The sequence below is a fragment of the Gigantopelta aegis genome, chromosome 8 (assembly GCF_016097555.1).
Source record: "Gigantopelta aegis isolate Gae_Host chromosome 8, Gae_host_genome, whole genome shotgun sequence".
NCBI classification, from domain to species: domain Eukaryota; kingdom Metazoa; phylum Mollusca; class Gastropoda; order Neomphalida; family Peltospiridae; genus Gigantopelta; species Gigantopelta aegis.
Genome location: NC_054706.1, coordinates 64,729,473 through 64,746,104, shown reverse-complemented (window position 1 = coordinate 64,746,104; position 16,632 = coordinate 64,729,473). Strand labels below are relative to the sequence as shown.

Below are 16,632 nucleotides of genomic sequence, written 5' to 3'. Positions count from 1 at the left end.
TCGAGATTTTCTTCTTTCTCTTGAACATTTGTCTAACACCAAGGACTTACTAGTATGTGAACAAACCCATGGTTCAGTGTCTAGTTTTCTAGAAGTTCTGTAATCTGTGTCAGGTGTACACTAGTATGTGAACAAACCCATGGTTCACTGACTGGTTTTCTAGAAGTTCTGTAATCTGTGTCAAGTGTACACTAGTATGTGAACAAACCCATGGTTCACTGACTGGTTTTCTAGAAGTTCTGTAATCTGTGTTTTAGGTGTACACTAGTATGTGAACAAACCCATGGTTCAGTGACTGGTTTTCTAGAACAGTAATCTGTGTTTCAGGTGTACACTAGTATGTGAACAAACCCATGGTTCGGTGTCTGGTTTTTTAGAACAGTAATCTGTGTTTCAGGTGTATACTAGTATGTGAACAAACCCATGGTTCAGTATCTGGTTTTCTAGAAGTTCTGTAATCTGTGTTTCAGGTGCACACTAGTATGTGAACAAATCCATGGTTCAGTGACTGGTTTTTTAGAACAGTAATCTGTGTTTCAGGTGTATACTAGTATGTGAACAAACCCATGGTTCAGTATCTGGTTTTCTAGAAGTTCTGTAATCTGTGTTTCAGGTGCACACTAGTATGTGAACAAATCCATGGTTCAGTGACTGGTTTTTTAGAACAGTAATCTGTGTTTCAGGTGTATACTAGTATGTGAACAAACCCATGGTTCAGTGTCAGGTTTTCTAGAAGTTCTGTAATCTGTGTTACAGGTGACCACTAGTATGTGAACAAACCCATGGTTCAGTGTCAGGTTTTCTAGAAGTTCTGTAATCTGTGTTACAGGTGTACACTAGTATGTGAACAAACTCATGGTTCAGTGACTGGTTTTCTAGAACAGTAATCTGTGTTTCAGGTGACCACTAGTATGTGAACAAACCCATGGTTCGGTGTCTGGTTTTCTAGAAGTTCTGTAATCTGTGTTACAGGTGTACACTAGTATGTGAACAAACCCATGGTTCAGTGTCTGGTTTTCTAGAAGTTCTGTAATCTGTGTTACAGGTGAACACTAGTATGTGAACAAACCCATGGTTCAGTGTCAGGTTTTCTAGAAGTTCTGTAATCTGTGTTACAGGTGTACACTAGTATGTGAACAAACCCATGGTTCAGTGACTGGTTTTTTAGAAGTTCAGTAATCTGTGTTACAGGTGTACACTAGTATGTGAACAAACCCATGGTTCAGTGTCAGGTTTTCTAGAACTGTAATCTGTGTTACAGGTGTATGCTAGTATGTGAACAAACCCATGGTTCGGTGTCTGGTTCGGTGTCTGGTTTTCTAGAAGTTCTGTAATCTGTGTTACAGGTGACCACTAGTATGTGAACAAACCCATGGTTCAGTGTCAGGTTTTCTAGAAGTTCTGTAGTCTGTGTTACAGGTGTACACTAGTATGTGAACAAACCCATGGTTCAGTGTGTGGTTTTCTAGAAGTTCTCTAATCTGTGTTTCAGGTGACCACTAGTTTGTGAACAAACCCATGGTTCAGTGACTGGTTTTCTAGAACAGTAATCTGTGTTACAGGTGACCACTAGTATGTGAACAAACCCATGGTTCAGTGTCTGGTTTTCTAGAAGTTCTGTAATCTGTGTTACAGGTGTATACTAGTATGTGAACAAGCCCATGGTTCAGTGTGTGGTTTTCTAGAAGTTCTCTAATCTGTGTTTCAGGTGACCACTAGTTTGTGAACAAACCCATGGTTCAGTGACTGGTTTTCTAGAACAGTAATCTGTGTTACAGGTGACCACTAGTTTGTGAACAAACCCATGGTTCGGTGTCTGGTTTTCTAGAACAGTAATCTGTGTTTCAGGTGACCACTAGTATGTGAACAAACCCATGGTTCGGTGACTGGTTTTCTAGAAGTTCTGTAATCTGTGTTACAGGTGTATACTAGTATGTGAACAAACCCATGGTTCAGTGTGTGGTTTTCTAGAAGTTCTGTAATCTGTGTTTCAGGTGACCACTAGTTTGTGAACAAACCCATGGTTCAGTGACTGGTTTTCTAGAACAGTAATCTGTGTTTCAGGTGACCACTAGTATGTGAACAAACCCATGGTTCGGTGTCTGGTTTTCTAGAAGTTCTGTAATCTGTGTTACAGGTGTACACTAGTATGTGAACAAACCCATGGTTCAGTGTCTGGTTTTCTAGAAGTTCTGTAATCTGTTACAGGTGACCACTAGTATGTGAACAAACCCATGGTTCAGTGTCTGGTTTTCTAGAAGTTCTGTAATCTGTGTTACAGGTGACCACTAGTATGTGAACAAACCCATGGTTCAGTGTCAGGTTTTCTAGAAGTTCTGTAATCTGTGTTACAGGTGTACACTAGTATGTGAACAAACCCATGGTTCAGTGTGTGGTTTTCTAGAAGTTCTGTAATCTGTGTTACAGGTGTACACTAGTATGTGAACAAACCCATGGTTCAGTGTGTGGTTTTCTAGAAGTTCTGTAATCTGTGTTACAGGTGTACACTAGTATGTGAACAAAGCCATGGTTCAGTGTCTGGTTTTCTAGAACTGTAATTTGTGTTACTGGTGTACACTAGTATGTCTGTAATCTGTGTTACAGGTGTACACTGTTATCAACACCGAGGGATGCACTGATGCATTTGTCCGCTACCTGGCTGAACACCTTGACTGTGTGGGAGCTACAGCGCTGGGCTTCTCCATCCCTCAGGTATACTGTTTAAAACAGAACAAAATAAACGAAAACATAAATACAGTGAAATCTGTCTAAACCGGACCCTGAACAAACCGGAATCCTGTCAAAACCGGACAAGTTTTATGATTAAAATTTTCTAAATTCTACCTTGTGACTGTCTAAACACTAGTTCCTGTCTAGATCAGATACATATTAGGTCACCGGCATGATTCGGTTTAGACAGATTTCACTGTAATTATTTTATCCATTTATACATTCCTTTCCTATGATAAATGTGATAGTAGCTGGTTGGTTTCTTCTCAATATACTTCAGTGTTATTAAAAAAAAAAAAACATTCATTAAAGTATCAGTCAGTGTCTCACACCTTGTATATAACAAAACTGTGGTATGTGCTGTTCTTTCTAAAAAAAAGACCCTATAAAAATTCCTGCTGCTTGTCGGTAAGAGTGGGCTGTTTGGCAGCTGTTGGTTTCCTTTCTCACTCTGTAGACCATGGGGGTGAGACATAGCCCAGTGGTAAAGCACTCGTTTGATGCACAGTCAGTTTAGTATCGATCCCAGTCAGTGGGCCCATTGAGCTATTTCTCGCTCCAGCCAGTGCACCACGACTGGTGTAACAAAGGCCGTGGTATGTGCTATTCTGTCTGTGGGATGGTGCATATAAAAGATCCCTTGCTGCTAATCGAAAAGAGTAGCCTATGAAGTAGCGATAGCAGGTTTCTTCTATCAATATCTGTGGTTCTTAACCTTATGTCTGATGCCATATAACCGTGCGTCGTTAAATAAAACATTTCCTTCCTTCCTTCCTGTAGACCATGTGTCTCAATAAGCATGTAACTCACCAAATAGCTGTAGTTGTAAATATACTGATATGTGTTGATATTCACTTTCCCTCATTAGGCTACTACACTATTGCTTTATGTTTGTTACCAAGAGCAAAGTAAGATAATACACTATTGCTTTATGTTCGTTACAATAGCACAGTAAGATAATACACTATTGCTTTATGTTCGTTACAAGAGCAAAGTAAGATAATACACTATTGCTTTATGTTTGTTACAAGAGCAAAGTAAGATAATACACTATTGCTTTATGTTCGTTACAAGAGCACAGTAAGATAATACACTATTGCTTTATGTTCGTTACAAGAGCACAGTAAGATAATACACTATTGCTTTATGTTCGTTACAAGAGCACAGTAAGATAATACACTATTGCTTTATGTTCGTTACAAGAGCACAGTAAGATAATACACTATTGCTTTATGTTCGTTACAAGAGCACAGTAAGATAATACACTATTGCTTTATGTTTGTTATAAAAACATGGTAATGTGTATATATTAATGCACTCTTTGTCATAAATTTTGTAACTTGCCACCGTTATATCTAAACAATTTTGTCTTTCTTTCAGATTTTTGGATTCCTGTTGGCTTACTATTTCATTCGCCATGTGCAGAACATGCGAGTGTGGTACAGAGTGGATAACTACAAGGCTTAGATAACTACACAACACTCTCACCAGCTAGACAACATGATGTCTTGTCTGTCTTTACCATAACTAGAACTTACTGAGTTATATGATAACTTCGAGGCTTAGATAACTACACAATCTCACCAGCTAGTCAACATGCTGTCTTGCCTGTCTTTGCTATCTCTAGAACTCGCTGAGAACATTATGTGATAACTATAAGGCTTAGATAACAAGACGTAGACTATAGAATGCTCTCAACATGTTGTCTTGTCTGTCTTTACCATCACTTAGAACTCGAGAACATTACATGATAACTACACAGCTTGGTCTACAGAATACCCTCACCAGCTAGTCAACATGTTGTCTTGCCTATCTTTACTATCACTAGAACTCGCTGAGAACATTACATGATAACTACACAGCTTGGACTACAGAACACCCTCACCAGCTAGTCAACATGTTGTTTTGCCTATCTTTACTATCACTAGAACTCACTGAGAACATTACATGATAACTACACGGCTTGGACTACAGAACACCCTTACCAGCTAGTCAACATGTTGTCTTGCCTATCTTTACTATTACTAGAACTCGCTGAGAACATTACATGATAACTACATTGCTTAGATAACTACACAACACACTCACCAGCTGGTTAAGGCTTCCATAACAAGGCTTAGATAACTACAAGGCTTAGATAAGTACAAGGCTTAGACTGCAGAATACCCTCACCAGCTAGTCAACATGCTGTCTTGCCTGTCTTTACCATCTTTACTCACGTGATAACTATACGGCTTAGATAACAAGGCTTAGATAACTACACGGTTTCGATAACTATAAGGCTTAGATAACTACACAACACTATCATTAGCTAGTCGACATGTTGTCTTACCTGTCTTTTCAATCACTAGAACTCACCGAGGACATTACATGATAACTATAAGGCTTGGATAACTGCACAACAATCTCACCAGCTAGTCGGCATGTTGTAGAAAACTACAAGGCTTAGACTACATAACACCCTAACCAGCTAGTCAACATGTCTTGCCTATCTTTAAAATCATTAAATCTCACTAAGGACTGTTTTACTCACTGCTTCCAAAATGATGCTTAACACCCATTGCAGAAGATCTTGTCCAAACAGATTAAAAGGATGATGTCGTGACTTTAAATTTTACTCAGAAGCTGGGCCTCGGTACCTTGTATTCTTTATTTCTTGCCTGTGACTATCACTAGACGTAATAGGTGCTGCTGGTACCATACCTCAATCTTTGTTGTCTGTCTGTAATCACTATCACTATCACAACTAGAACTAATTAATGACATAATAATAGTCCCAGTTTTCGAGATGGTGCTGTACATAGGTCATAAACCTGCTGATAAAAAACAGTGTGGAAACTGGTGTGTTTATAGGCTGTTTAGATTTAGAAATCTGGGTCAAGTTCAACTGGACAGAGTTGAAAGATGCTTATTTATAGACTAGTTTTTGCTCATCATGTTAAACTGAAAGATCACTTTTGGAACCAATCCATTTGTTTGCAAACATTAGCAGTGATCACTTTCGGTGAATGCATTCTCAGATCCTTTATTTCCTGCCAGTTACACTTTAATGACATAATCCAGGCTGCCATGCAGCTCCATATTTTTTTCTTTCTTGCCAGTTAGAGTTACGACTAATTGAATGACAATAAAGTCCCTGCTAACAAGATGGTGCTTGACATCTTTCAGTGCTTGTTTACAGTTACTGAAAACAGAGTCTGAGACATAGTCAGTGTTTTGAACGATTCCATCACACTTTTAAAAGTTTACCTGGAAGCTGGCCCTCGGACCTTTTTTATTCTTTGGGGGTTTTACTGTCATTACTAGACATAATAGTTCTTGCTCCCTTTTCTGTTGTGCTTGATAAGCCTATTTTTGACATCACATTTAAAATTTTACCTGGAAGTTAAGCCTCAGAATTATTGGTTTTTTATCCCTTGCCCATGAAAATTCATCCTCAATCAGTCGAAAGTTGTCCTGTTAATAGAAAAGTTTGGTTATGATATGTCTTCATTCTTTGTTATCGAATAATGCATTATTGACATTGGCAATGGCACAGTATTTTTTGCAAAAAACCTGTATTATTTAATGAAGAATACAGTCTGAAGGTAGACATGTACATGCTGTGTTGTCTGTTTTCATTTTGTGTTTAAAAATTAATTCGCACGACTCCAGCTTGCAAAACCAGTGGCATAGCGTGGGCGGGGCTACTGGGTCGGTTGCCCTGGGTACAAAATTCTGGACTGGTGGAAGGGACTCGGGGAGTACTAACAGTCCACTGGTTAGAGGGCACAATACTTGCCTTGCCCCGGACGCTGGCAACCCACACTATGCCACTGTGCAAAACAACTATAATGTACCAAAAAAAAAAAGTAACATCTATGTCTCCCACTCCACATTTTAGAAAGCTGATTGGTGTCAATGCTCATTTTGTCAATTAATGTTTGATGTAATACAAGTTTGGGTTAAAAATAACATATCCTTAAGTGGGATGACTTTAGAAAGAGAACAACTCTTGATTAATTGGAATGATCTTTAGTTTCATCTTGCCATTTTAATTTTTTGTTAGTTTTGTAGTTTTTTAATGGCAGTATAACAACAGTTATGGTAGGTTGAGGTGAAAGGAGGAGCAGGATTGTTGTTCCCATATGACCTATCACAGAAATGGTTCAATTGTAGATCATGAGTAATATCAAAGCTTGGCTCATTACTGTGTAATATTTAAATCTGAGCTCACAACTACATATGTATGTAATATTTAAATCTTAGTTCATGACTATGTATGATTACGCATACACATTTTTGCTAGTAATAAGCAATGGTGCTTTTGAGTTTATTAATTATATTTATGGTGCATGCTTTATCACCATGGTTTAAAATTTGTATTGTGTTGTGTATTTAGTTACGGAAAACTGGACATATGTATGTTTTCTTTACTAATTTCTGAACTCTTTGTTATTTATCTGCATGGAATCAATGGAAGGGAAAAAAAGTTATTTTCATCTACGCTAAGGCACAAATGCAATATTTGGTTTCCATTAAGTCCGTTAACAGAGTTTTATTTAACATTAATTTTTACAAAAAATGTTTCTGGATTGTTTAAAAGCTATTCGACTGGGTGACTGACTTCCAACATTGAGTGAAAATGTATGACTAGTTTTCTTTAGCTGTATGTATTGTAAACTGTACACTTGTTTTCTTTATCTGTATTGTAAACTGTACACTTGTTTGGTTGTTGTGTTTGTTTTATATTTTTGTTTGTATTATTCACTTGAAAGATTAGAGTGTTATGGTCATAGTTATAAATACTGTGGTGTATGTTATTTACAATTCAAGTCTGATGGTATTGCAGGCACCATTTTCCCTTAAATATTACCTAAATCCATTGGATTCTTGCAGTTTTACATCTATAACCACGAGAATCAAAATGTTTTTGTAGTTTTACATGTATAACTATGAGAATCAAAATGTTTTTGCAGTCTTACATGTATAACTATGAGAATCAAAATGTTTTTGCAGTTTTTACAATATGCTCAGCTATGTGACTACTGTTATTTGATGAATATTATAATGATTATCTGGAAATGGAAATTACTTTTTCTGAAACAGCTTGCCTAAACATTATGGATATTTGACTACATGCTTGATTCGTTTTTAAGGCTTGATTTTGCAGGGATCTATCATAACTGGATTCATGTGACATTTATTTATGTGAATATTACTGGATTCCCATCGTTAAACAAGCCCTGCATCACGTAAAAAGAAAAAAAAGAGGTTAAAATTGACAATTATATAAAAATGCCAACTTAAATGTACCTATGACCATTTTACATCTAGTTTTTCTGATGTTTTTAACTCATTACTTGCATAATAGTTCATAATAAAACATTTAAATATTTTTGTTGCTATTGCAGCTATATATTTTGCTTTTAGATGTTGTATTTTTTATTATTTTTTACTGACAGTAGCTGATGTTTTGTACGTTTCCAGACTGAGCATAATGATATACATGTATATGTCGATAAATAAGAAGTGGCTTCATCTTGTTTGTATTATTTACTTGAAACATAAAGGTGTCATTTGAAATTCAGATTAAGTTAAATGACAGTAAGGTTTTCCACATTATAACCTATGATTTTCTTAAGATACTTCTCAACAACGAAGACGTTGGCGTAGAGGGGTTGATAATTTGTAACAGGAGCTGGATATCCATCTCTGGTATGTTGTACTTGTTTGTTGTACAAAAGTAGAACTTTTGACATTTTTAATACTTTACGAAATAAATGCTATTTTCAACTTGTGGTCAGTGTTGTGAATGTAATGTTTCCCATATACTTTTATATGTGGTCATGTTAAATTATTACATATTCTGATGGTATTGCCTAGTTTATTTGATAGGTACTAACTAATTTTTGGTGTGATAGTAAATATTTGAAAAAAATATTTTGTACTTCAAATGGGGTCATATTGACATAGATATTCTGATGGCATAACTTTATTAAATAGGTATTGTGTTTGTTGTGACAGTAAATAATTCATGTGGGAAAAAAAAAAAATCTCATATTAGTTCGTTTGGTGTTATGTTGACATAAATAATCTGCTAGCATAACCTTAATCAATGGATCTTCTTTTCGTTGTTATCGTCGTTGTAAATACTTGATGTAGAAAAACATTGTTGTAATGGTAAATACTTGATGTAGAAAACACAGATCTTGAATGAAGATTACTGGTTGCCATAGCAATACAGAGATGTTTCTTAAAATTAGTTTTGCAGTAATTATTGGCTTATTGATTGAATACAATGAAGATGTGTAGTGTGTATGTCATTATTGACATTACTGTATTCCTGTTCCACATGAACAAATTAATATGATTAGGCAGTTCCCTAAGTATGATTGATGGAAAAAGTGAGATCAAGTTCACAGGGTTTGTATGAATCATGGAAATTGTTGAAAATCAAGGAATTTTGAGATTGGTCATGCAAAAGTATAGAAAATTAAAAAGAACTAATAAATGAAAAAAAATTAAAAAATAAAATTCCCATTTAAAATAATACAAGAAGACTAATTTTTATCAGTACATTGTAATATTATTTAATTATGTTGATGATTGCAGAAAAATCTTTTAAAAAATGACATGGAGAAAGTTGTGGAATTTGGTTGAAGTTTGAAATTAGTAATGTAACCAAAATGTTTTAGTCATCTGTTTTTAATCTTTACCAAGTCTTTTTATATTTAAGTATTTGGCAATGAAAAATAGTATGTTTTATTATCATCATGTTGTCTATATCATTTAGGATTTCAACAGGTCATGAAAATCCTGGAAAATAATGAAATGAACACATCAAGTCATAGAATTTTTATTCGAGTCTTGGAAGGTCAAGGAAAATAAAGCTCTTTTTTTTACTATTTAAAATAAGAGAAGAGAGGTTATCCGCTTTAAAACGTTGTATTTTATAATAATGATGATTACAGAAAAAAATCCTTAAAAATTAAAACAAAGATACTGGAAAATGTCTTGGAATGTCATGGAAAGTCATGAACTTTGGTTCGTGACACAGTGTATAAACCCTGTCATTAGTTATTTTAATCCTGCACTTGTTGGTAATATCAGTTAATCCGTCTTCAGCTTAAGCTACCTCTGCATGTTTAAACCTATAATATAATCATTTTTTATCATCATTAGAAACTGATTATTAGTTTACTTTAGCTGGATAATGGGAGTTATGTACATATTACTTGTTTGTTTAGAGTTGATAATGATATTTGTTGTTGTTGTTGTCCGTGTTGATTGTGTGTTATTTTCTTTTAACTAAGGCTGTTTAAGTGTTACATTAAAGTTACTGATCCTTGTTTTTAAGATATGTACTGTACATTTTCTGTTTCGAATAAAATACATATTAAGCTGGTACACCAGGCTCCGTATTCATAAAGGTACTTAAGTCAGTGTATGATATTTATTGACATACTTAAAGTATGAATGTAAGTATCATACTTTGACTCAAGTATGTTTATGAATATGGAGCCAGGACACCCAGAAATGCATTAGGTTTGCCAACATTGATGGTTTAAACAAGAAGCTGTAAGAATTTATTTTTTTTACTGTAAAAAGCTGCAACAGCTGAAAATATTTTGTTATATAAAAATTCTTTGTCATTTTTTGTGAATTTATCAGTGTTTAACATTCACAAATTGTATAAAATTGTATAGACTTATTCATTGATAAATTTGCAAAATATTACGAAATATTGCAAAATGTATGATTACAAACAATACAACTTACTAGTATTTAGTTAAAAATACACAATTCAGTTTTTAACATCCTTTCCATGACCCGATTTACGTCATGACGTCCCATTTGACATAATGACGTCCCATTTGACGTAATGACGTCCCATTTGACGTAATGACATCATTTTCTGAGGTTTATGACAGGATAACATTCAGTTTTTTAGTGACGTCCAATCAGAATAGATTATATCATATTATAATGGCAGAAAGTTTGGAATTATATCCTTATAAAGTACATTTTGAACTACTTCAAACTTCAGGACGACTAGAAACACATTAAATCTGTGAACATTGATGGTTGAAAAAAGAAGTTACAAGAAAGCTGTAAATATATTGCACTGCTTAACAACTAGGATCTGTACTTTAAAAAAACTCTTGTAGTTATTTCGTATCGGTGTTTTCTCATCATGTTAATGCTGTGACCGTTTGCCACTTGCATTCCTGGCACTATTAGACACTTCTCAGCATCATTCAGAAACAATGCAACAAGATTAGAGAAGCATTTTTTTTTTTTTAGTTTTGTCAGATTGTTTTGCATTAATGTTTTGTTTTTGTTGTTTTTTTTCGATGTGTAAACAAGCTCCTGTAAAAGTATATTGATAAGTGAAGAGTTCATTTTCAAAATATGATATACACCAATTTCCAGATGTTGCGTTAGCCGTGAAGATATACAGATATTAGTACAACTCAGCAATACGACAACAGAGTTTGCCAAAACACAATCTATGCCCATTAAACAGAATCTGGAAACTGCTGTGCTTCTTGTGATATATAGAGAATTCGTCACAAGTGTTTTTTAATATGGAAAATATCAACCGAATCTTATTTTATTCGCTATTTGTCGAGGCTCTGCCGAGACAAATACCGATTAACTAGACAAAGTTGATATTTTACATATTAAAAAACATGAGTAGTGAATTCTATTTATCCTATAACACTTCTAAAATAACATTTTAATTCAATTTTTAGTAAATCACAGTACTAAAGTCGCCACCATCGGTAATATGACATCATCATGATTAGCACAAATTAGTTTGACATCACACATTTTAACTAAATCTTTGAAAATGTTACGCTTAGGAAGACAGGTCTTGTTGGCTTGTAAGCAAATGACCCATCTGCAACAACACATTACCTAGAGACCTTGCAAATTTGCATACCATTATTAACCGGGTTAATACACTAAAATTATCACATGGGTTTGTGACATGGATATCATGGGTAAATTATAGGATATATGTCATGTCTTGTTGCAGCAATATAATATTTTTCTCAAAATGACGTAAATGGATGTACATGTATATTGCATTTTGGAAATGAACCCTTCAAGTATTCAAGCCCTTGTGAAGAATATTCGAGCAGAACGGAAGAGCTAAGATTTTGAAAACCTAAGGACAAGTAGTAGACAACCCAGAAATGTGCTACCGTTTGAAATCCTGAAATAACCAGAATGTCAATCATGTTTTTGTTTTTTTTAAACTTATATTTTTGGCTATTTTAACTTTTTGATTTTGCTTTACTTTTATCTATTCCTATTAATGTGTTCGAGTTCATTTTCTTTTCATTCATACATTTGATATTAGCACTGAAACAGATCTGAGCTATTTTGCAATTTATATATTTTAAAACAGTTATATTTATTCACTTTACATTCTTTGTCAGTATTATTAATCATTTTTAAAGAGGTATACACTTCAAACTACATCAGTTGTATCAGCTTGACTTTATTTTTGTGACGATCTTATTGGTTTAGTCATTTAATAACTGCAATTTGAATTTGAGATTATCAGTTTTAAGATTAGTTTAATGGAAAGGACTATATTGCTGCTCCATTCATATTTTGTTAAATATTTATCCAAAATGGATATGTTTTATACCATTTTATTAATACATGTAGTTATTAGGATAAAAATATTTTTGTTTGTTTAATTATGACCAGTTGACAAGTGTAGCCAGTGAAGCAAATCGGGTTTAAGATTTTTATTTTTTGTTTTATTTCTTATTTTACTGTGCAAAATAATGAAGCAATAAAGTTAGACAAATCGCTGAGATATATGCATAGAAAATATTTTGTTTAAAGCATACCGTATATATCTGCTTTGTAAATTTAAAAAAATGTATTTGCTTACATTCCTCACAGTTAACATATTGTTGTGTTGTCACTTTTCAATCTGATAGAAAATGGCGCCTTTTACACTACATTTCTTGACCTGTCTTGTCTTTTTATTTCTTTTCTTTTTCAAGGTATTTCAAAGACAAAATTTTGTATCTGTAACTAGATGTCTATTGGTGCTTGATTCCATAAATTGCATTCCTTCTTGGCATGACATGAAATTGTAGTGTATATTCATTATTAAAAAGCAATATACGATTATTGCGTATTTGTCGACTGTTGTAGTCAGGTAGGTTGTTCTTTTATCTATTTCTATATTATCTAATGTGTGTATATTCCACAAATATTAGTAAATAAACAAGTAGTAGGTTAAAATTATTTGTTGTCAAATAATCTATAAAAATGTTTTGTTCCTAAATTGACATTTTCTTTGATTTAAAATATATATATATACTAGTATGCACTGGCTTCTTAACACTGCAATAGATAGGCTGTTTGTTTTTTTCTCATATAATTTGGGAGTAGGGGTGGAGGTGGGGATGTGGGGTTGTTATGAGGACCAAGCCAACACAGTTTGCACACATACTTTAGTTAAATACAGTACTTTAGTTAAATACAGTACTTTAGTTAAATACAGTAAAATACTCTTGTAACGAACTGCAAGGGACCAGACACATTGGTTCGTTATGGCAGTAGTTTGTAATATACATTTGCGGAAGTTGCCCTTTTCATTCAGGAAGTTGGCCATTTGGGGGTTTTCAAATTTAAACACAAGAATTAGAATTCGTGTGGGTTTTGTTTTAACATTTCATTCGTTATCACCAATATCAGTGAAGTCGTTTTGGATGCATTGCTGTTAATGCTACGGACTGATAACATACAAATATGATCGGTTCGCTGTATATACACTAATTTACACTGAAATTCACAATTCTGACAAACAAATTGGGTTTGTTTTAACAGTTTTTCGCTATATATTCGTTCTATACATTAAAATTTATCAATGCTATATGGAGGGGGGGCTTTTCATTGTAACCGGTAATTTGTTGTAAGTGTGTTCGTTCTAAAAGTACTTTACTGTAGTATAATTAGAGGTTTGGAATATACACAGTTGGTGCAATATGGCCATCACTAGATGACTGTTTTTCGTGTGGTGTGACGACAATGTTTGTATGGTAAAGTAAATGTTGTTGGCTTAGTTTACTTCCATATAAGAATTGGTGTATATTTTAGTTTAAATAAAACTGTTTATCTCAAATTTCTTCTTTTTTTTCTTTTTTTTGTGGTGCCTGGCAGAATTTGTGAATCTAGTACAGTGACGCCCCTTCAAACTGGACCCTCTGTAAACCAGAATTCCCTCAAAACTAGATATTTTTCACAGCCCTCCTTTAAAATATCAGTAGAGAAAATAACCTCTCTAAACCATATACATCTTACAACTGAACTTTTTGGGGGGTTCTGTGGTTACACTGTACATACAAGGGGGGGGGGGGAGGATGTAGCCCAGTGATAAAGCGCTCACTCGATGCGCAATTGGCCTGGGATCAATGCATGGTCGATCTGGGATCAATCTCTGTCGATGGGCCCCATTGGACTATTTCTTGTTACAGTCGGTGCACCACAACTGGTATATCAAAGGCTGTGGTATGTACTACCTTGTTTGTGGGATGGTGCATATAAAAGATCCACTGCTGCTAATCGAAAAGAGTAGCCCATGAAGTGGTGACAGCAGGTTTCCTCTGTCAATATCTGTGTGGTCCATAACCATATGCCTGACGCCATATAACTGTAAATAAACTGTGTTGAGTGTGTTGTTAAATAAAACATTGCCTTCACCATGTATACATATACATGGTAATCCAATTTCTACAGGATGGGACATAGCCCACTAGCAGATCATTCACCCGAGGTGTGAAGCGTCGTAGGATCATTTCAGGCAATGCATCATGACTGGTATATCAAAGGCTGTAGTATGTACATTCCCGTGTATGAGAAAGTGCATATAAAATATCCCTTGCTTCAGTTTTATCAAAACATACATATTGCAAAGTTCACTGGGAAACAACACCTCATTCAAACGGTACTCCAGCACTCGTTCAAAAAGACTGTACAAACTATTATTGACCCATCACCAAGCTTTTGTGTTTAAAAAGTCATACCAGCCAATTAAATACACCTGTGCCGAGAAACCAGTGAAAATCTGTCCCATTACCTAGCCCCACAATAAAAATCTGTTGGTTGACCCTTTGAAACTACTACTTCTTTTCTACTTCACTGTTACGGCGAAGGTGAAAGAAGGAACTTTCAATCACATGACTGCAACAGGAAGCAGAGGACTCATTGGAAGATTTTTGCCATCCCATTGGCTGTTGGGATGTTCAGACCACAGACCAGACTAATATCCGTAGAGGAATACACCTTTGTTTGAGGTCAGGTGAAGTATTCTTAAAAGAAGAAAACCAGTCCAAGTTTTCTCCATATTACTAGTGTTGAAGTCCAGACATATTAAAGGGACTATCCTGAGTTATGCAGCTATTGTAAGATGTCTTTGACTAACAGTTCAATCTTTTTGGCAACTAAAATTACACATTCAATACATTTTGTTGTTGGAATACTAGTCTGTTAATCCATGTGTAACATAACTAACAAGTCATTTTTCATTTTACTTCATAATATATCTTCTTTTTTCTGTATGTACAAAATTCTTGGGAGGTAAAATCCTGTTTCGGCTACTTCAAAAATTAGGATGACAACAATCTGCACGGACAGTGATATTCTGAAAAAGGAAATGTCTCCAGTATATAATTTTAGTAATCAAGAAGCTCCATTAGTCATAAACAACTTAAAATGGCAGTAAAATAGTCCCTTTAATCAATTATGGTACTGTAATGAGACGAATATATACTGTGTAGATTATTTCATGAGCAGGAGTGCCATACAGTATTTAAGAAACGCGTTTGGGAATCGTCTCATTTCATGAGCAGGAGTGCCATACAGTATTTAAGAAATGCGTTTGGGAATCGTCTCATTTCATGAGCAGGAGTGCCATACAGTACTTAAGAAACGCGTTTGGGAATCGTCTCATTTCATGAGCAGGAGTGCCATACAGTACTTAAGAAACGCGTTTGGGAATCGTCTCATTTCATGAGCAGGAGTGCCATACAGTACTTAAGAAACGCGTTTGGGAATCGTCTCATTTCATGAGCAGGAGTGCCATACAGTACTTAAGAAACGCGTTTGGGAATCGTCTCATTTCATGAGCAGGAGTGCCATACAGTACTTAAGAAACGCGTTTGGGAATCGTCTCATTTCATGAGCAGGAGTGCCATACAGTACTTAAGAAACGCGTTTGGGAATCGTCTCATTTCATGAGCAGGAGTGCCATACAGTACTTAGGAAACGCGTTTGGGAATCGTCTCATTTCATGAGCAGGAGTGCCATACAGTATTTAGGAAACGCGTTTGGGAATCGTCTCATTTCATGAGCAGGAGTGCCATACAGTATTTAGGAAACGCGTTTGGGAATTGTCTTATTTCATGAGCAAGAGTCGGTGGTATAAAAACATTTCAAAATGAGGTTCATAAATTTCGTATGGCACCCCCGCAAATGTTATAATTTATTTATTATCCACACTATGATTTGTAACAAATTTTACGTGATTGTAATTGCTTTACAATCTATGTTAATAATATTCAGTGATGTCAATTACATGGATGCTGAATGATGTAAATATCACATCTGCAAACTTGCAGCTGCTATAGCAATTATAGTGTTGCCATAACAATTTTCAATGTATTATTATGACCCAAGCCATAAAGATAACATAAGAAAATATAAGATATTTTATGGAACAATCGAAAGTCAGATTGAATATGCATCAGGTAATATCCTTATTTATTGGTGTATTTTAAATAGGGGAATGTCAGAGTAACTCTCCATTCCTGAAAAATAATGGGACCACCCAGGCAGGCATGTTTCCATTTATTTTTCTGGAATGGAGAGTTACTCAAATTTTCCCTG

At 34.9% G+C, this 16,632-nt stretch overlaps 1 protein-coding gene across 1 annotated transcript in view; it reads left to right on the top strand.

Annotated features, from left to right (window-relative positions):
- The window catches only part of LOC121379935 (tetraspanin-15-like), a 52,744-nt gene extending 44,239 nt beyond the window's left edge, over positions 1-8,505 (top strand). Inside the window, exons 7-8 of the mRNA XM_041508625.1 lie at positions 2,605-2,712; positions 4,111-8,505. Coding sequence (XP_041364559.1) covers positions 2,605-2,712; positions 4,111-4,197 — 195 coding nt within the window. The 3' untranslated portion in view covers positions 4,198-8,505. The remainder of the gene's footprint in view (positions 1-2,604; positions 2,713-4,110) is intronic.
- Positions 8,506-16,632: the final 8,127 nt, after the last annotated feature.